The sequence below is a fragment of the Podarcis melisellensis genome (genome assembly GCF_964234715.1).
Source record: "Podarcis melisellensis genome assembly, chromosome: 2".
Classification (NCBI taxonomy): Eukaryota; Metazoa; Chordata; class Lepidosauria; order Squamata; family Lacertidae; genus Podarcis; species Podarcis melisellensis.
In genome coordinates this window covers 122,543,478-122,564,888 of record NC_138529.1, presented here as the reverse complement: position 1 = coordinate 122,564,888, position 21,411 = coordinate 122,543,478, and the positions used below count along the sequence as shown (strand labels likewise).

The 21,411-nt window shown below is 41.8% G+C and overlaps 2 protein-coding genes across 2 annotated transcripts in view; both read left to right on the top strand.

Annotated features, from left to right (window-relative positions):
• LOC309363276 (vomeronasal type-2 receptor 26-like) overlaps positions 1 to 9,024 on the top strand; it is a gene marked incomplete at both ends in the record, with an annotated part of 28,596 nt that extends 19,572 nt beyond the window's left edge. The window contains 5 exons of the mRNA XM_081899381.1: positions 3,719 to 4,010; positions 5,029 to 5,811; positions 6,604 to 6,834; positions 7,822 to 7,948; positions 8,126 to 9,024. Coding sequence (XP_081755507.1) covers positions 3,719 to 4,010; positions 5,029 to 5,811; positions 6,604 to 6,834; positions 7,822 to 7,948; positions 8,126 to 9,024 — 2,332 coding nt within the window. The remainder of the gene's footprint in view (positions 1 to 3,718; positions 4,011 to 5,028; positions 5,812 to 6,603; positions 6,835 to 7,821; positions 7,949 to 8,125) is intronic.
• Positions 9,025 to 10,624: 1,600 nt separating this feature from the next.
• Positions 10,625 to 19,977, top strand: LOC309363274 (vomeronasal type-2 receptor 26-like; the record flags this gene model as incomplete). The annotated part of the gene is made up of 6 exons (XM_081899379.1): positions 10,625 to 10,833; positions 14,669 to 14,960; positions 15,982 to 16,764; positions 17,557 to 17,787; positions 18,775 to 18,901; positions 19,079 to 19,977. The coding sequence occupies 6 exons, from the start codon at positions 10,625 to 10,627 to the stop codon at positions 19,975 to 19,977; spliced, it is 2,541 nt and encodes an 846-aa protein (XP_081755505.1).
• Positions 19,978 to 21,411: the final 1,434 nt, after the last annotated feature.

Sequence of the window (21,411 nt, the reverse complement as noted above, 5' to 3'; positions counted from 1 at the left end):
CCTAGAGGTCTATGGAGGTCTATGGAATAGGCCTATTGCAGGTTTTCTGTAGTTAGCCAAATGAAATTCATTCTTTCATTGTGTCTCATGGAACCTTGGAGCATTTCTTGGCATGAAAACTGTGGAGTTCTCCCACTCTCAACCCAATAAAATCTTCTACAAGTTTATGAATTAGTGCCCCAAACGTGAGCCACTACCCTCACCTGGAGATGAACGGGAGATTGGTTCTCTCACTCAGAAAAGTGAAGGTTGAAAGGCAGGCTTGTCCTTTATAGCTGGGTGCAGTGATAGGCACAAAGGATCTGATTTATTTCTGCAGGGTCTGTAAGACAGAGTTGTTCTGCCTGGCCTTTGGCTTGGAATCAACTTGAACCCATTTCCCTCTTTCTTTTTCTTTTCTCCTTCTGTGATGGAACTCCTATTTGGGGACTTCCCTGGCTTTTTTCTGGCCCATGTAGGACCAGTCTGGATAGTCGGCCATGGTGAAGGTTTGTCGTTTTCATCCCCAAAAAGTTTTTGATTTCAGGGTCTACTGAAATGAGGCTGCATTTTAATGTTGTATTTTAATCTTGTTTTTAAGTTGTATTTTAATCAATTGTTTTTATACTGGTGTTAGCTGCCCTTAGCCTGGTCTTGGCTGGGGAGGGTGGGGTATAAATAAAATTGTTGTTGTTGTTGTTGTTGTTGTTGTTGTTGTTGTTGTTGTTGTTAAAGCAATCTATGGAACTGTAAACTGTAACTCCCTACTATGCTTAGGCAGGTGCTCCTCTAATGCTTTGATTCCAAACATGCCAACCATTTTATGGGAAGCAATGTTTGTGAGATATATAATGCCTGGAGAAGATCTAAGATACAGTGGCAGCTACTGACCACTGGACAAAGTGGAGCCAGACTTCCCCAATCTTCCCAGCCCTCGCGTGGTGGAGGATTCTAAGACATGAAAAGCTGCTGAGTGTCAGAGATTTTATTGAAAAGAATATTAGAAGCATTTGATTTATAAAAAGATAGGGTGAGAAAGAAATGAGGAAAAAAGTGAGTAAGAATGAAAAAAGAGAAAAAATACTGTTACATTACCATACAATAACCTAATATATTCTGTGTAAACACATTCCAAATACGGTACTATTGCATTTATACCAAGAAAGTCTGTGTCTATAAGCTGTCTGTTCATACGTTGCCAGTGTTGTCATGTTGTCAAGCCATTGATTAAGGGGAATTCTTTCCCAATTTTGAACCAATCAGTTGTTCCATATCCAGTTCTAACTGTAGCTTCTTGTCCCACATAGAGATTTCTCAGGAGACAGATGAGGTGATCAGGCACTCCCATTTCTTTAAGAACTTGCCATAGTTTGCTGTGGTCGACACAGTCAAAGTCTTTTGCATAGTCAATGAAGCAGAAGTGGATGTCTTTCTGGAACTCTCTAGCTTTCTCCATAAACCAGCGCATGTTTGCAATTTGTTCTCTGGTTCCTCTGCCCCTTTGAAATCCAGCTTGCGCTTCTGGGAGTTCTTGGTCCACATATTGCTTAAGCCTGCCTTGTAGAATGTTAAGCATAACCTTGCTAGCGTGCGAAATGAGAGCAATTGTGCGGTAGTTGGAGCATTCTTTGGCACTGCCCTTCTTTGGGATTGGGATGTAGATTGATCTTCTCCAATCCTCTGGCCACTGCTGAGTTTTCCAAACTTGTTGGCATATTGAGTGTAGCACCTTAACAGCGTCATCTTTTAAAATTTTAAATAGTTCAGCTGGAATACCATCACTTCCACTGGTCTTGTTATTAGCAGTGCTTTCTAAGGCCCATTTGACTTCACTCTCCAGGATGTCTGGCTCAAGGTCAGCAACCACACTACCTGGGGTGTACGAGACATCCATATCTTTCTGGTATAATTCCTCTGTGTATTCTTGCCACCTCTTCTTGATGTCTTCTGCTTCTGTTAGGTCCTTATCACTTTTGTCCTTTATTATGGTAATCTTTGTACGAAATGTTCCTTTTATATCTCCAATTTTCTTGAACAGATCTCTGATTTTTCCCATTCTATTGTTTTCCTCTATTTCTTTGCATTGCTCGTTTAAGAAGGCCTTCTTGTCTCTCCTTGCTATTTTTTGGAAATCTGCATTCAACTTCCTGTATCTTTCACTATCTCCCTCGCATTTTGCTTGCCTTCTCTCCCCCGCTATTTGTAAGGCCTCGTTGGACAGCCACTTTGCTTTTTTGCATTTCCTTTTCATTGGGATGGTTTTTTGTTGCTGCCTCCTGTATAATGTTATGAACATCCATCCATAGTTCTTCAGGCACTCTCTCCACCAAATATAAATCCTTAAACCTGTCCTGTGGTTTTTCCTACTTTCTTCAGTTTAAGCTTGAATTTTGCTATAAGAAGCTGATGATCTGAGCCACAGTCAGCTTCAGGTCTCGTTTTTACTGAATTTCAGTTTCTTCAGCACCAGTAGTTGGTGCATATACCTGGATTACTGTGATGTTAAAAGGTCTGCCTTGGATTCGTATCGAGATCATTCTGTCATTTTTGAGATTGCATCCCAGTACAGCTTTTGCCACTCTTTTGCTGACTATGAGGGCCACTCCATTTCTTTTATGGGATTCTTGCCCACAGTACTAGATATGATGGTCATCCGAACTGAATTCGCCCATTCGCATCCATTTTAGTTCACTGATGCCCAGGATGTCAATATTTATTCTTGCCATCTCATTTTTGACCACATCCAACTTACCAAGGTTCATGGTTCTTACATTCCAGGTTCCTATGCAATATTTTTCTTTACAGCATTGGACTTTCCTTTCGCTTCCAGGCATATCTGCAACTGAGCGACCTTTCGGCTTTGGCCCAGCTGCTTCATCAGCTCTGAATCTACTTGTACTTGTCCTCCGCTCTTCCTCAGTAGCATGTTGGATGCCTTCCGACCTGAGGGGCACATCTTCCAGCGTCATAACTTTTATATGCCTGTTGTCTTTGTCCATGGAGTTTTCTTGGCAGGGATACTGGAGTGGCTTGCTGGTTCCTGCTCCAGGTGGATCACATTTGGTCAAAACTCTCCACTATGACCTGCCCACAGCAAGGCAGTGATCCATGAAGGGGGTTCTGGTATTTATGTTGCTCATAATTAAGCCTCTTCAAGATTAGGAGTAAAATAACGTAGCAGAGACAATATTACCCAATTAGCCATCATTTTTGATCACACAGATTAGCATTGTTTGCAGTTTAGCATTATTTATGGAGACATCTCAGACCGGAAGTGTTGAGCGTGAGAAATGAGGAGCCATCGGCAACTGTGTTTGACTCAGTTCCCTGGCTCCTCCCAAAATGTCATGCATGTGATGTCATATGCGCAGCCATCCTCCTCAATCTTAGGTGCAAGTATTTATTTATTTATTTATTTATTTATTTATTTATTTATTTATTTATTTATTTATTTATTCAATTAATTTAGATACTGCCATTCATCCTAATATCTCAGGCCAATTCACAGAATAAAATACTGTTGGCACCTCTGCCACTGGAGCTAGTGGTGGGTTCAGGGGGCCGATTTGTGTCCTGGTTTTTTCTCCATTCTTCTCTCCTGCAAAGATACTGTGGACATTGCTACACTTTGCCCTACTTACTGTGCTCCTTTCCCATTGGCTTTGATTTATACAAAAAAGAATGTGACTCTCAATTTCACTGAATCTAACATGAATATGTGACATAATTATTTTTGCAGTTTTGTGACTAAGAGAGGATGGCAAATTCTTAGCTTTTTGCTGGCTGTTCAGGATGTCAATCATAACTCCAGGGTCCTACCCAACATCACCCTGGGCTACAGCATCTATGAGACCCATTTTGATGGAAGAACCACTTCTGATGCCCTGACAGATCTGCTTGCTGGTGGGAGAATCAATATCCCAAACTACACCTGTGGAAGGCAGAAAACATTACTGGCTGTTCTTGAACGGGGTGAATCCGACATCTCCATGCACATTGCAGGCATGTTGGGCATCTACAAAATCCCACAAGTAAGAATGGTCTTCAAGTCAGGCACACCTGACATTTGCCATCTCATGAAACAACGAGTTTTGCTGAGGATAATATAACTATTTTATTAAATAAATTGAGCAAAATGATAGTAAGAAAGGAACTTAAAGCTAAATGTACAATTGTTTCAATATAGATCATCTTCAATATGCATTTACAAAACAATAAATAACCAAACCCCCCCCAAAAAAAGCCATGCTAAAGGTGGAATTATACTTGGAGGTGTTTCAATGTTATGATTTCATCTATGATCTGAAGCAAGGCAACGTAGTCAATACCATTATTATTATTATTATTAGTATTATTATTATCATCATCATCATATTTATATCCCACCCATCTTGCTGGGTTTCAAAAGCCACTCTGAGCAGCTCCAAACAGAATATTAAAAACACGATAAAACCTCATTGAAAGAAAATGGCTTTATAGATATTTGGAGATTCTACCATCCTACTGATAAAGACCTCTCTTTCTATTCACAATTCGTATATCCATAGAGATTTTCCTCCATTACTTCATTCGCAGTAGCAAAAATGACTGGAACTGAAATTCACCCAATGGCTTATGCTGATCGTGCCCCAATATTGATAAAATACAACTTGCAGAAGTTCTAGCTAACAAAATATTATGTTTGGACAACTACATCTTGCCAAATGAAAGAGTTAGAGGTGAGGTAGCACAATATCTTTATTAAGGTTTTTGGCCACAATATTACTCCAGAGGTAACCTGATCCATTCTGACTCATCTCTATTGACCTTATGCAGCCTGATGAAGATTTATTATTATTATTCCTGCAGGCATTTTAATTGAAGATTGGTTTAATAGATGTACCTTCTTGAGTTTTTCCCCTATCAACTCTTTCTTAACTGCTTAGGGACTATGGCAGTTAAGTGGAATACATTGCTAAAATAAAATAAAAATAGTTTATTTCAAATAAGGTTGATAATTAAATTTGTCCTGAAAAGCAAAGCATCAGTCTCTTTCCCTTATGTCACCAGCTCAGTTCTGGCTTTGTTCTTCGTGATAAAAAACAATCCCCTTTTGTCAACTCAATGGCCCCAAATGAAGAAGCTCAGTACAATGGGGTGGTCGAACTCCTCCTGCACTTCAGATGGACATGGGTCAGCCTCTTTGCTTCAGACAATGGCAATGGAGAAAGGTTCTTGAGCACCTTGACACCTCTGATGAGCAAAAGGGAAATTTGTGCTGCCTTCACTGAAAGAGTACAACGGAAAACTTCCTTGTGGTTTCCTCACGAGCCATCTGCCATGTGGAGACAAGTCAATGTATTTGTTTACTATACAGATTCTCAGTATGGATTTTATGCTATCATGGAGGTACAATCTTTCTTTGAAAGGACACAAACTGGGGGGAAAGTCTGGATCACCACCGGTCTTCAGGATAACATCTTGTTTTATGAGACGGAAGCCTTCCGATATGCCCATGGTTCTTTGTCCTTTGTAATGAAGCCCAAAAAGGGGGCAAAAAAGGACTACTATGAGCCAAGAGCTTCTGCTTCTTGGCATGAAGCATTTGGTTGTTCATATTCAAAGCATGCCTTATCTGTGAGGAGTTGGGAAAGATGCAGAGAGAAGGATAATCAGATGCAGCTGCCCCAGGAGGAGATTGAAGGGATCCACTCCCAAGACAATTATATCACTTACTACAGTGTCCAAGTTGTGGCTCAGGCCTTGAATGCAGCCTATTCATCCAGATCAAAGCAGAGGTTGATGGTGGGTGGAGGAGACAAGATGGAGCTTCAAAGTCTACAGCCATGGCAAGTATGGCCTCTTGCTTTTGAAGATTGTGATTTATTTTCCAACTCTGGCTTCATCATGATAGGAGCATAGCATACCCTACAAGTGTCCTGGAAAAACTGGGACATCAGCCATGTACCCATGTGACAAATAGAAGGAATATCCAACCAATGATTTTCACCTTCAAAGGTCTTTATAATCTGTGACTACCAGGTTTCTGGTGCCACTGTATAGCCATCTTGTGGTCTAAACTACTGAATCTCTTGTCGATCGCAAGGTTGGCAGTTCAATCTGCACAACCGAGTGAGCTCCAGTTGCTCTGTCCCAGCTCCTGCCAACGTAGCAATTTCAAAGCATATCAGTACAAGCAGATAAATATCTACTGCTGCGGCAGGAAGGTAAACCGTGTTTCCATGTGCTCTGGGACTCGTCCCAGTCGTCTCTGCACCAGAAGTGGTTTAGTAATGCTAGCCACATGACTTGGAAAGCTGTCTGCGGACAAATGCCGGCTCCCTTGGCCTGAAAGTGGAGATGAGCATCACTCTCAAAATCGAATTCGACTAGATTTAACTGTCCAGGGGTCCTTTACTTTTTTTCTTTTTAAGCTTATAGCCTTTTTTTATATAGTTTCCTTTAAGACTGGTGCTATAGAAAACAGGATCCTGTAGCAGACAGATGACTCCATCCTTCTTAGAACTTTGTGTTCCACCTTTATTAATTCCATGATGACCATACATAATTTTACATAATTTCTCAAAATCATAACCAATCTTTTCTAATGGATGCCATCCAACATGGTTTTCTCTGTTGTTCTAGCTTCATTCATTCTTGAAGGAAGTCCATCTCTCTTCCAATACTTCAACTGATGGACAGTACTTGGATGAGAATGGGGCACTGGCCATTGACTTTGATATTGTTAATTGGGTGCTGTTTCCTAATAAGTCGCATGCTAGTGTGAAAATTGGGAGCATAGAGAGACAGGAGTCCTCAAATCTAAAGTTCACCATTAGCCCAGAAACAATAGTATGGCCCACACTGTGTAAGAAGGTAGGAGAAATGTTATGTGCCTTTTTAATATCTATGATTCCTGCTACACTCTAGCAGCTTGTTGAACAGTACAAAGGAGGCTTTTATTGCAAGCATGGACACTTCCCTGGAGCTAAATCCCATTGAGCTTAATGGATCCCCCTCTTGAATAAGCATCTATAAAAATTGACAATGAATAAGAGGCTTACAAAATGAACAGCTATAATAAATATATATTCATCCAGCTGGAAAAGCTTCCTAAAATGAAAATGGGAAGTGCAGATATGCCTCAAGAGCAAACTAGGTGCCAATTTTTGCACTAGGTTCAGCCTTCATGCCAACCTCAACAACACCATTTTGCCTTTGAAGCAAAGCAGAAACCAGTCAGTCCACCATAATCTCACAACTGCACAAACACATAGCAGATGTGATGGCAACTGTGTCAGGAGTTTAGTGCGCCATTTTGTAGGAGTATTTTATATGAAGGCTGGTTCATTTCTCATTTTTATTCTTATTTTGATCCTAGGATTGTCATTAGGTTCTTGTTGCTCATATCTTTCTTTCTGCCTGGATTGTCTGTATGTATAGAAAAGTGCAGTATATCAATGTTAAAGGGAAGAAGCAGAAACACAAAAGAGATTTCACAGCCATACTGCTCTACAAAAAGCAAAAAAGAAAAAATTCCTAATTGGGTCTGAGCTCATTTTAGGCCATTGGAAGATGCTTTTAATGTTTCACTCTTCATTAAATTTTAAACAGGGTGAGTCTTTTAAAAGAGGTCCTGTGGAACATGGAGCTCTAAAGGGCAGGGCATTCTTTTCACACATGTTCCACAAGGCATCTTTTAAAAGACTCACCCTGTATGTGCTGGAAGCTGGTCAGAGTGGCTGGGGAAACCCAGCCAGATGGGTGGGGTATAAATAATAATAATTATTATTCTGGGATCCTTCCAAAACTCAACAATCCATTTCCTAAAGGCTCAATGCTCCTCCTTCTATTTATTTCCAGACCACGCCTCATGCAAGATGCACAAAGAGCTGTTGCCCTGGATATGCCAAGAAGATTCAGGAAGGGAAGCCTCCATGCTGCTATGATTGCACTCCCTGCTCAGAAGGGACAATCTCCACTCAGGAAGGTAGGACACGACACCAGTGGAAAGAAGCCATGGGTTGAAACTTCTCTACCAGTGAACACAGTGTTCTTTCTTGATCTCTCCCATATGCCAACCATTCCCCACAACTGTAACGGCATTCAGACTGCTCTAGGTGTATGACTAATGTTAACATACTGAAGTCTCTCTTTCTCTGTGCAGATGCCAGTGAATGCACCAAATGTCCAGAAGATCAGCATCCAAACAAAGAGCGAGGTCAATGTGTCCCCAAAGCAATCACCTTCTTGTCCTATGAAGAATATCTGGGGATCCTCCTGGCTTCCTTTGCCCTACTCTTATCCTCCACCACAGGCTTTGTTTTGGGAATATTCATGAAATACAATGAAACTCCCCTAGTCAAAGCCAACAACAGGGACCTCTCCTACATCCTCCTCTTCTCCCTCCTGCTCTGCTTTTTGTCCTCTTTCCTCTTCATAGGCCGGCCAAGGAAAGTCACCTGTCTTCTCCGACAAATGGTCTTCAGCATCATCTTCTCATCTGCCATCTCTTCTGTGTTGGCAAAAACCATCACTGTGGTGTTGGCCTTCTTGGCCACCAAGCCAGGGAACAGGCTGAGGAAATGGCTGGGGAAGAGTCTGGCCAACTCCATTGTCATTTCCTGCTCCAGTGTGCAAGTTGTCATCTGCACCACCTGGCTGGGACTTTCTCCTCCATTCCCAGACTCTGACATGAGCTCCCAACCTGCAGAGATCATCTTGCAATGCAATGAAGGGTCTGCGGCCATGTTTTACGCTGCCCTTGGCTACATGGGCTTTCTGGCTGCCATCAGCTTCACGGTAGCCTTTTTTGCCAGGAAGCTGCCTGGGGCCTTCAATGAGGCCAAGCTGATCACCTTCAGCATGCTGGTCTTCTGCAGTGTTTGGGTGTCCTTTGTGCCCACCTACCTGAGCACCAAGGGGAAATACATGGTAGCTGTGCAGGTCTTCTCTATCTTGGCTTCCAGTGCTGGGCTTCTGGGCTGCATCTTCATGCCCAAGTGCTACATTATTATTCTGAAGCCCGAACTGAACACGAAGGAGTTCCTGACAGCAGAAAACTAAACAGAGAGAGGGAGGAAGGGAGGGGGGAGAGGGAGAGAGAGATTATCCATCTTTCCTGAGGATGATTGTTTCTATATCACAGAGATCTGATTGGAAGAGTGAACAGGCTGGAGCTGGCCTCACCCAGCTGTGCCCACCTGGGTATTTGATGCAGCATCCGGGCAGACCTGAGGGTCGGGGAGGGGTAGTATCTGGGTCTAAAGAGAACCCGCCTCTCTGTCTAGTTTTGGGGGGGTAACTAGAATGTGTGTTCTCCTTTGTTACAATATATGTTCACGGCTGCGAAACTTTTATATGCACAAAGATGCAAGGACACATCATGACCAACAATGGAATAATGACTGTTAAAGCTAACAGGTTTAGCTGAGCTAGCAAAATTGACATGTTGAATCAGAGAAAGCCATTATTAACATTTTTAAAGACCGGAAACCTTTATTGCATCTATATAAAAGTCTTGGTTTGGTTTTAAAAGGGGAAAGTATATAAATTTTGTAATTTTCTCTGTAAACCTTAATAAACTATGTAGACATGTAGAAGTTGACATGTTCTTTAATCTTTCTTTAGCTTAACTTTTTACTAAACAATAGTTTGGATTTCTAAATATATCTGTTTTTATCGTTGTCTTTTCCCCAGAAATTTATTATCCTTCTTGGGTTATTTTTTGTAAACCTCTATCTACAATAAAGTGATATTTGAATTTTGTTTAAAATAAAAATAGAAATTTAGACCACATCATGGAGGTGGATAAGGCTATAAACAGACACTAGCCCTTATGAAGATGACCTCCCTCCACTGTTTGAGGCAGGAAGACTGTGAGTGCTAGTTTTTGGGAATCCCATGTAGGGAAAGGGCTGCTGCACTGACCCCTTCCTTGTGGGCTTCCCTTTGGGGCAACTGGCTGTCCATTTTGAGAAGAAGATGCTGGACTTTATGGGCCCTTCACCTGATCCAGCTTCAGGGCATTTTTGATGTCAATCATATTCAGCCAAACTCAACTTTCTACCTCCTTGAAACTTGTCAGTCTCTTGAGTCAACATGTTTTTCTCCAGCTCTGCACCTGCTCCTAGAGGAGACCTTTCTTCCCCTTACAATTATCAGAACCACAGTTATCTATTTTTATCCCCCATGAACACTTTTCCAATGTTGCCTTTAAGAACAATAACACAAACATCACAATCAAGAGCAGCAGGAGGTTATTTATTCCACCGTGCCTGAAAAGTTTTATATATAAAATATTTTATGTGCCTCAGAGTCCTTGTAGTCAAAGTCAGGTGAAAGGGTGGAGGAGACAAGTCCTTGTGTAGCTTAATCAAAATATAGGAAACTGCCTTCTAGCTTAGTACTATCTACTGACTGGTAACAGCTCTCCAAGGAAAGGATGCTCCAAGCCCTACCTGGAACAGTTAGGAACAGTTAGGAGAGGTTGAACCTGGCACTTTTTGGGTGCAAACCAATGCTCTACCACTCAGCTATATCCTTTCCTCTTTGTCTCTGGAGCCAGAGCTGGAAACGTCTTTACAGGAGTTTAGGCTTCTTCTGATTAGCTGGCTATGGAGTTGAGAGGAACAGTCAGAGGGGACGTGTAGCCGGTGGATTCAGAATGATATCACTGCTCTTGTTGCTCCCTCTTGTGACCTACGGGATGCAGCAGAAGGCCAAATGCTCACTGAATCTGATCAGGGATGTCAATTACGCTGCGAATTTTTACAGGCCAGGAAACCATCTCATTAGCGCATTAGTATCTGCAAAAATCATTGGAGAGCAGTACCCCTTCAACTTCTACAGAACCCCTTTGAACTGGATGTCTGCGTGAGTAATGTGTTGATGTGTTTCTGCTGCACTCCTGGTCTCATGATGCACCTGGGTCAGCCCCTCTGAGATGAAAGTGACTGAAGCAAGGGTGGGTCACTCCTGGAGGTCTACGGGCTCCTAGAGGTCTATGGAGGTCTATGGAATAGGCCTATTGCAGGTTTTCTGTAGTTAGCCAAATGAAATTCATTCTTTCATTGTGTCTCATGGAACCTTGGAGCATTTCTTGGCATGAAAACTGTGGAGTTCTCCCACTCTCAACTCAATAAAATCTTCTACAAGTTTATGAATTAGTGCCCCAAACGTGAGCCACTACCCTCACCTGGAGATGAACGGGAGATTGGTTCTCTCACTCAGAAAAGTGAAGGTTGAAAGGCAGGCTTGTCCTTTATAGCTGGGTGCAGTGATAGGCACAAAGGATCTGATTTATTTCTGCAGGGTCTGTAAGACAGAGTTGTTCTGCCTGGCCTTTGGCTTGGAATCAACTTGAACCCGTTTCCCTCTTTCTTTTTCTTTTCTCCTTCTGTGATGGAACTCCTATTTGGGGACTTCCCTGGCTTTTTTCTGGCCCATGTAGGACCAGTCTGGATAGTCGGCCATGGTGAAGGTTTGTCGTTTTCATCCCCAAAAAGTTTTTGATTTCAGGGTCTACTGAAATGAGGCTGCATTTTAATGTTGTATTTTAATCTTGTTTTTAAGTTGTATTTTAATCAATTGTTTTTATACTGGTGTTAGCTGCCCTTAGCCTGGTCTTGGCTGGGGAGGGTGGGGTATAAATAAAATTGTTGTTGTTGTTGTTGTTGTTGTTGTTGTTGTTGTTGTTGTTGTTGTTGTTAAAGCAATCTATGGAACTGTAAACTGTAACTCCCTACTATGCTTAGGCAGGTGCTCCTCTAATGCTTTGATTCCAAACATGCCAACCATTTTATGGGAAGCAATGTTTGTGAGATATATAATGCCTGGAGAAGATCTAAGATACAGTGGCAGCTACTGACCACTGGACAAAGTGGAGCCAGACTTCCCCAATCTTCCCAGCCCTCGCGTGGTGGAGGATTCTAAGACATGAAAAGCTGCTGAGTGTCAGAGATTTTATTGAAAAGAATATTAGAAACATTTGATTTATAAAAAGATAGGGTGAGAAAGAAATGAGGAAAAAAGTGAGTAAGAATGAAAAAAGAGAAAAAATACTGTTACATTACCATACAATAACCTAATATATTCTGTGTAAACACATTCCAAATACGGTACTATTGCATTTATACCAAGAAAGTCTGTGTCTATAAGCTGTCTGTTCATACGTTGCCAGTGTTGTCATGTTGTCAAGCCATTGATTAAGGGGAATTCTTTCCCAATTTTGAACCAATCAGTTGTTCCATATCCAGTTCTAACTGTAGCTTCTTGTCCCACATAGAGATTTCTCAGGAGACAGATGAGGTGATCAGGCACTCCCATTTCTTTAAGAACTTGCCATAGTTTGCTGTGGTCGACACAGTCAAAGTCTTTTGCATAGTCAATGAAGCAGAAGTGGATGTCTTTCTGGAACTCTCTAGCTTTCTCCATAAACCAGCGCATGTTTGCAATTTGTTCTCTGGTTCCTCTGCCCCTTTGAAATCCAGCTTGCGCTTCTGGGAGTTCTTGGTCCACATATTGCTTAAGCCTGCCTTGTAGAATGTTAAGCATAACCTTGCTAGCGTGCGAAATGAGAGCAATTGTGCGGTAGTTGGAGCATTCTTTGGCACTGCCCTTCTTTGGGATTGGGATGTAGATTGATCTTCTCCAATCCTCTGGCCACTGCTGAGTTTTCCAAACTTGTTGGCATATTGAGTGTAGCACCTTAACAGCGTCATCTTTTAAAATTTTAAATAGTTCAGCTGGAATACCATCACTTCCACTGGTCTTGTTATTAGCAGTGCTTTCTAAGGCCCATTTGACTTCACTCTCCAGGATGTCTGGCTCAAGGTCAGCAACCACACTACCTGGGGTGTACGAGACATCCATATCTTTCTGGTATAATTCCTCTGTGTATTCTTGCCACCTCTTCTTGATGTCTTCTGCTTCTGTTAGGTCCTTATCACTTTTGTCCTTTATTATGGTAATCTTTGTACGAAATGTTCCTTTTATATCTCCAATTTTCTTGAACAGATCTCTGATTTTTCCCATTCTATTGTTTTCCTCTATTTCTTTGCATTGCTCGTTTAAGAAGGCCTTCTTGTCTCTCCTTGCTATTTTTTGGAAATCTGCATTCAACTTCCTGTATCTTTCACTATCTCCCTCGCATTTTGCTTGCCTTCTCTCCCCCGCTATTTGTAAGGCCTCGTTGGACAGCCACTTTGCTTTTTTGCATTTCCTTTTCATTGGGATGGTTTTTTGTTGCTGCCTCCTGTATAATGTTATGAACATCCATCCATAGTTCTTCAGGCACTCTCTCCACCAAATATAAATCCTTAAACCTGTCCTGTGGTTTTTCCTACTTTCTTCAGTTTAAGCTTGAATTTTGCTATAAGAAGCTGATGATCTGAGCCACAGTCAGCTTCAGGTCTCGTTTTTACTGAATTTCAGTTTCTTCAGCACCAGTAGTTGGTGCATATACCTGGATTACTGTGATGTTAAAAGGTCTGCCTTGGATTCGTATCGAGATCATTCTGTCATTTTTGAGATTGCATCCCAGTACAGCTTTTGCCACTCTTTTGCTGACTATGAGGGCCACTCCATTTCTTTTATGGGATTCTTGCCCACAGTACTAGATATGATGGTCATCCGAACTGAATTCGCCCATTCGCATCCATTTTAGTTCACTGATGCCCAGGATGTCAATATTTATTCTTGCCATCTCATTTTTGACCACATCCAACTTACCAAGGTTCATGGTTCTTACATTCCAGGTTCCTATGCAATATTTTTCTTTACAGCATTGGACTTTCCTTTCGCTTCCAGGCATATCTGCAACTGAGCGACCTTTCGGCTTTGGCCCAGCTGCTTCATCAGCTCTGAATCTACTTGTACTTGTCCTCCGCTCTTCCTCAGTAGCATGTTGGATGCCTTCCGACCTGAGGGGCACATCTTCCAGCGTCATAACTTTTATATGCCTGTTGTCTTTGTCCATGGAGTTTTCTTGGCAGGGATACTGGAGTGGCTTGCTGGTTCCTGCTCCAGGTGGATCACATTTGGTCAAAACTCTCCACTATGACCTGCCCACAGCAAGGCAGTGATCCATGAAGGGGGTTCTGGTATTTATGTTGCTCATAATTAAGCCTCTTCAAGATTAGGAGTAAAATAACGTAGCAGAGACAATATTACCCAATTAGCCATCATTTTTGATCACACAGATTAGCATTGTTTGCAGTTTAGCATTATTTATGGAGACATCTCAGACCGGAAGTGTTGAGCGTGAGAAATGAGGAGCCATCGGCAACTGTGTTTGACTCAGTTCCCTGGCTCCTCCCAAAATGTCATGCATGTGATGTCATATGCGCAGCCATCCTCCTCAATCTTAGGTGCAAGTATTTATTTATTTATTTATTTATTTATTTATTTATTTATTTATTTATTTATTCAATTAATTTAGATACTGCCATTCATCCTAATATCTCAGGCCAATTCACAGAATAAAATACTGTTGGCACCTCTGCCACTGGAGCTAGTGGTGGGTTCAGGGGGCCGATTTGTGTCCTGGTTTTTTCTCCATTCTTCTCTCCTGCAAAGATACTGTGGACATTGCTACACTTTGCCCTACTTACTGTGCTCCTTTCCCATTGGCTTTGATTTATACAAAAAAGAATGTGACTCTCAATTTCACTGAATCTAACATGAATATGTGACATAATTATTTTTGCAGTTTTGTGACTAAGAGAGGATGGCAAATTCTTAGCTTTTTGCTGGCTGTTCAGGATGTCAATCATAACTCCAGGGTCCTACCCAGCATCACCCTGGGCTACAGCATCTATGAGACCCATTTTGATGGAAGAACCACTTCTGATGCCCTGACAGATCTGCTTGCTGGTGGGAGAATCAATATCCCAAACTACACCTGTGGAAGGCAGAAAACATTACTGGCTGTTCTTGAACGGGGTGAATCCGACATCTCCATGCACATTGCAGGCATGTTGGGCATCTACAAAATCCCACAAGTAAGAATGGTCTTCAAGTCAGGCACACCTGACATTTGCCATCTCATGAAACAACGAGTTTTGCTGAGGATAATATAACTATTTTATTAAATAAATTGAGCAAAATGATAGTAAGAAAGGAACTTAAAGCTAAATGTACAATTGTTTCAATATAGATCATCTTCAATATGCATTTACAAAACAATAAATAACCAAACCCCCCCCAAAAAAAGCCATGCTAAAGGTGGAATTATACTTGGAGGTGTTTCAATGTTATGATTTCATCTATGATCTGAAGCAAGGCAACGTAGTCAATACCATTATTATTATTATTATTAGTATTATTATTATTATCATCATCATCATATTTATATCCCACCCATCTTGCTGGGTTTCAAAAGCCACTCTGAGCAGCTCCAAACAGAATATTAAAAACACGATAAAACCTCATTGAAAGAAAATGGCTTTATAGATATTTGGAGATTCTACCATCCTACTGATAAAGACCTCTCTTTCTATTCACAATTCGTATATCCATAGAGATTTTCCTCCATTACTTCATTCGCAGTAGCAAAAATGACTGGAACTGAAATTCACCCAATGGCTTATGCTGATCGTGCCCCAATATTGATAAAATACAACTTGCAGAAGTTCTAGCTAACAAAATATTATGTTTGGACAACTACATCTTGCCAAATGAAAGAGTTAGAGGTGAGGTAGCACAATATCTTTATTAAGGTTTTTGGCCACAATATTACTCCAGAGGTAACCTGATCCATTCTGACTCATCTCTATTGACCTTATGCAGCCTGATGAAGATTTATTATTATTATTCCTGCAGGCATTTTAATTGAAGATTGGTTTAATAGATGTACCTTCTTGAGTTTTTCCCCTATCAACTCTTTCTTAACTGCTTAGGGACTATGGCAGTTAAGTGGAATACATTGCTAAAATAAAATAAAAATAGTTTATTTCAAATAAGGTTGATAATTAAATTTGTCCTGAAAAGCAAAGCATCAGTCTCTTTCCCTTATGTCACCAGCTCAGTTCTGGCTTTGTTCTTCGTGATAAAAAACAATCCCCTTTTGTCAACTCAATGGCCCCAAATGAAGAAGCTCAGTACAATGGGGTGGTCGAACTCCTCCTGCACTTCAGATGGACATGGGTCGGCCTCTTTGCTTCAGACAATGGCAATGGAGAAAGGTTCTTGAGCACCTTGACACCTCTGATGAGCAAAAGGGAAATTTGTGCTGCCTTCACTGAAAGAGTACAACGGAAAACTTCCTTGTGGTTTCCTCACGAGCCATCTGCCATGTGGAGACAAGTCAATGTATTTGTTTACTATACAGATTCTCAGTATGGATTTTATGCTATCATGGAGGTACAATCTTTCTTTGAAAGGACACAAACTGGGGGGAAAGTCTGGATCACCACCGGTCTTCAGGATAACATCTTGTTTTATGAGACGGAAGCCTTCCGATATGCCCATGGTTCTTTGTCCTTTGTAATGAAGCCCAAAAAGGGGGCAAAAAAGGACTACTATGAGCCAAGAGCTTCTGCTTCTTGGCATGAAGCATTTGGTTGTTCATGTTCAAAGCATGCCTTATCTGTGAGGAGTTGGGAAAGATGCAGAGAGAAGGATAATCAGATGCAGCTGCCCCAGGAGGAGATTGAAGGGATCCACTCCCAAGACAATTATATCACTTACTACAGTGTCCAAGTTGTGGCTCAGGCCTTGAATGCAGCCTATTCATCCAGATCAAAGCAGAGGTTGATGGTGGGTGGAGGAGACAAGATGGAGCTTCAAAGTCTACAGCCATGGCAAGTATGGCCTCTTGCTTTTGAAGATTGTGATTTATTTTCCAACTCTGGCTTCATCATGATAGGAGCATAGCATACCCTACAAGTGTCCTGGAAAAACTGGGACATCAGCCATGTACCCATGTGACAAATAGAAGGAATATCCAACCAATGATTTTCACCTTCAAAGGTCTTTATAATCTGTGACTACCAGGTTTCTGGTGCCACTGTATAGCCATCTTGTGGTCTAAACTACTGAATCTCTTGTCGATCGCAAGGTTGGCAGTTCAATCTGCACAACCGAGTGAGCTCCAGTTGCTCTGTCCCAGCTCCTGCCAACGTAGCAATTTCAAAGCATATCAGTACAAGCAGATAAATATCTACTGCTGCGGCAGGAAGGTAAACCGTGTTTCCATGTGCTCTGGGACTCGTCCCAGTCGTCTCTGCACCAGAAGTGGTTTAGTAATGCTAGCCACATGACTTGGAAAGCTGTCTGCGGACAAATGCCGGCTCCCTTGGCCTGAAAGTGGAGATGAGCATCACTCTCAAAATCGAATTCGACTAGATTTAACTGTCCAGGGGTCCTTTACTTTTTTTCTTTTTAAGCTTATAGCCTTTTTTTATATAGTTTCCTTTAAGACTGGTGCTATAGAAAACAGGATCCTGTAGCAGACAGATGACTCCATCCTTCTTAGAACTTTGTGTTCCACCTTTATTAATTCCATGATGACCATACATAATTTTACATAATTTCTCAAAATCATAACCAATCTTTTCTAATGGATGCCATCCAACATGGTTTTCTCTGTTGTTCTAGCTTCATTCATTCTTGAAGGAAGTCCATCTCTCTTCCAATACTTCAACTGATGGACAGTACTTGGATGAGAATGGGGCACTGGCCATTGACTTTGATATTGTTAATTGGGTGCTGTTTCCTAATAAGTCGCATGCTAGTGTGAAAATTGGGAGCATAGAGAGACAGGAGTCCTCAAATCTAAAGTTCACCATTAGCCCAGAAACAATAGTATGGCCCACACTGTGTAAGAAGGTAGGAGAAATGTTATGTGCCTTTTTAATATCTATGATTCCTGCTACACTCTAGCAGCTTGTTGAACAGTACAAAGGAGGCTTTTATTGCAAGCATGGACACTTCCCTGGAGCTAAATCCCATTGAGCTTAATGGATCCCCCTCTTGAATAAGCATCTATAAAAATTGACAATGAATAAGAGGCTTACAAAATGAACAGCTATAATAAATATATATTCATCCAGCTGGAAAAGCTTCCTAAAATGAAAATGGGAAGTGCAGATATGCCTCAAGAGCAAACTAGGTGCCAATTTTTGCACTAGGTTCAGCCTTCATGCCAACCTCAACAACACCATTTTGCCTTTGAAGCAAAGCAGAAACCAGTCAGTCCACCATAATCTCACAACTGCACAAACACATAGCAGATGTGATGGCAACTGTGTCAGGAGTTTAGTGCGCCATTTTGTAGGAGTATTTTATATGAAGGCTGGTTCATTTCTCATTTTTATTCTTATTTTGATCCTAGGATTGTCATTAGGTTCTTGTTGCTCATATCTTTCTTTCTGCCTGGATTGTCTGTATGTATAGAAAAGTGCAGTATATCAATGTTAAAGGGAAGAAGCAGAAACACAAAAGAGATTTCACAGCCATACTGCTCTACAAAAAGCAAAAAAGAAAAAATTCCTAATTGGGTCTGAGCTCATTTTAGGCCATTGGAAGATGCTTTTAATGTTTCACTCTTCATTAAATTTTAAACAGGGTGAGTCTTTTAAAAGAGGTCCTGTGGAACATGGAGCTCTAAAGGGCAGGGCATTCTTTTCACACATGTTCCACAAGGCATCTTTTAAAAGACTCACCCTGTATGTGCTGGAAGCTGGTCAGAGTGGCTGGGGAAACCCAGCCAGATGGGTGGGGTATAAATAATAATAATTATTATTCTGGGATCCTTCCAAAACTCAACAATCCATTTCCTAAAGGCTCAATGCTCCTCCTTCTATTTATTTCCAGACCACGCCTCATGCAAGATGCACAAAGAGCTGTTGCCCTGGATATGCCAAGAAGATTCAGGAAGGGAAGCCTCCATGCTGCTATGATTGCACTCCCTGCTCAGAAGGGACAATCTCCACTCAGGAAGGTAGGACACGACACCAGTGGAAAGAAGCCATGGGTTGAAACTTCTCTACCAGTGAACACAGTGTTCTTTCTTGATCTCTCCCATATGCCAACCATTCCCCACAACTGTAACGGCATTCAGACTGCTCTAGGTGTATGACTAATGTTAACATACTGAAGTCTCTCTTTCTCTGTGCAGATGCCAGTGAATGCACCAAATGTCCAGAAGATCAGCATCCAAACAAAGAGCGAGGTCAATGTGTCCCCAAAGCAATCACCTTCTTGTCCTATGAAGAATATCTGGGGATCCTCCTGGCTTCCTTTGCCCTACTCTTATCCTCCACCACAGGCTTTGTTTTGGGAATATTCATGAAATACAATGAAACTCCCCTAGTCAAAGCCAACAACAGGGACCTCTCCTACATCCTCCTCTTCTCCCTCCTGCTCTGCTTTTTGTCCTCTTTCCTCTTCATAGGCCGGCCAAGGAAAGTCACCTGTCTTCTCCGACAAATGGTCTTCAGCATCATCTTCTCATCTGCCATCTCTTCTGTGTTGGCAAAAACCATCACTGTGGTGTTGGCCTTCTTGGCCACCAAGCCAGGGAACAGGCTGAGGAAATGGCTGGGGAAGAGTCTGGCCAACTCCATTGTCATTTCCTGCTCCAGTGTGCAAGTTGTCATCTGCACCACCTGGCTGGGACTTTCTCCTCCATTCCCAGACTCTGACATGAGCTCCCAACCTGCAGAGATCATCTTGCAATGCAATGAAGGGTCTGCGGCCATGTTTTACGCTGCCCTTGGCTACATGGGCTTTCTGGCTGCCATCAGCTTCACGGTAGCCTTTTTTGCCAGGAAGCTGCCTGGGGCCTTCAATGAGGCCAAGCTGATCACCTTCAGCATGCTGGTCTTCTGCAGTGTTTGGGTGTCCTTTGTGCCCACCTACCTGAGCACCAAGGGGAAATACATGGTAGCTGTGCAGGTCTTCTCTATCTTGGCTTCCAGTGCTGGGCTTCTGGGCTGCATCTTCATGCCCAAGTGCTACATTATTATTCTGAAGCCCGAACTGAACACGAAGGAGTTCCTGACAGCAGAAAACTAAACAGAGAGAGGGAGGAAGGGAGGGGGGAGAGGGAGAGAGAGAGAGAGATTATCCATCTTTCCTGAGGATGATTGTTTCTATATCACAGAGATCTGATTGGAAGAGTGAACAGGCTGGAGCTGGCCTCACCCAGCTGTGCCCACCTGGGTATTTGATGCAGCATCCGGGCAGACCTGAGGGTCGGGGAGGGGTAGTATCTGGGTCTAAAGAGAACCCGCCTCTCTGTCTAGTTTTGGGGGGGTAACTAGAATGTGTGTTCTCCTTTGTTACAATATATGTTCACGGCTGCGAAACTTTTATATGCACAAAGATGCAAGGACACATCATGACCAACAATGGAATAATGACTGTTAAAGCTAACAGGTTTAGCTGAGCTAGCAAAATTGACATGTTGAATCAGAGAAAGCCATTATTAACATTTTTAAAGACCGGAAACCTTTATTGCATCTATATAAAAGTCTTGGTTTGGTTTTAAAAGGGGAAAGTATATAAATTTTGTAATTTTCTCTGTAAACCTTAATAAACTATGTAGACATGTAGAAGTTGACATGTTCTTTAATCTTTCTTTAGCTTAACTTTTTACTAAACAATAGTTTGGATTTCTAAATATATCTGTTTTTATCGTTGTCTTTTCCCCAGAAATTTATTATCCTTCTTGGGTTATTTTTTGTAAACCTCTATCTACAATAAAGTGATATTTGAATTTTGTTTAAAATAAAAATAGAAATTTAGACCACATCATGGAGGTGGATAAGGCTATAAACAGACACTAGCCCTTATGAAGATGACCTCCCTCCACTGTTTGAGGCAGGAAGACTGTGAGTGCTAGTTTTTGGGAATCCCATGTAGGGAAAGGGCTGCTGCACTGACCCCTTCCTTGTGGGCTTCCCTTTGGGGCAACTGGCTGTCCATTTTGAGAAGAAGATGCTGGACTTTATGGGCCCTTCACCTGATCCAGCTTCAGGGCATTTTTGATGTCAATCATGTTCAGCCAAACTCAACTTTCTACCTCCTTGAAACTTGTCAGTCTCTTGAGTCAACATGTTTTTCTCCAGCTCTGCACCTGCTCCTAGAGGAGACCTTTCTTCCCCTTACAATTATCAGAACCACAGTTATCTATTTTTATCCCCCATGAACACTTTTCCAATGTTGCCTTTAAGAACAATAACACAAACATCACAATCAAGAGCAGCAGGAGGTTATTTATTCCACCGTGCCTGAAAAGTTTTATATATAAAATATTTTATGTGCCTCAGAGTCCTTGTAGTCAAAGTCAGGTGAAAGGGTGGAGGAGACAAGTCCTTGTGTAGCTTAATCAAAATATAGGAAACTGCCTTCTAGCTTAGTACTATCTACTGACTGGTAACAGCTCTCCAAGTAAAGGATGCTCCAAGCCCTACCTGGAACAGTTAGGAACAGTTAGGAGAGGTTGAA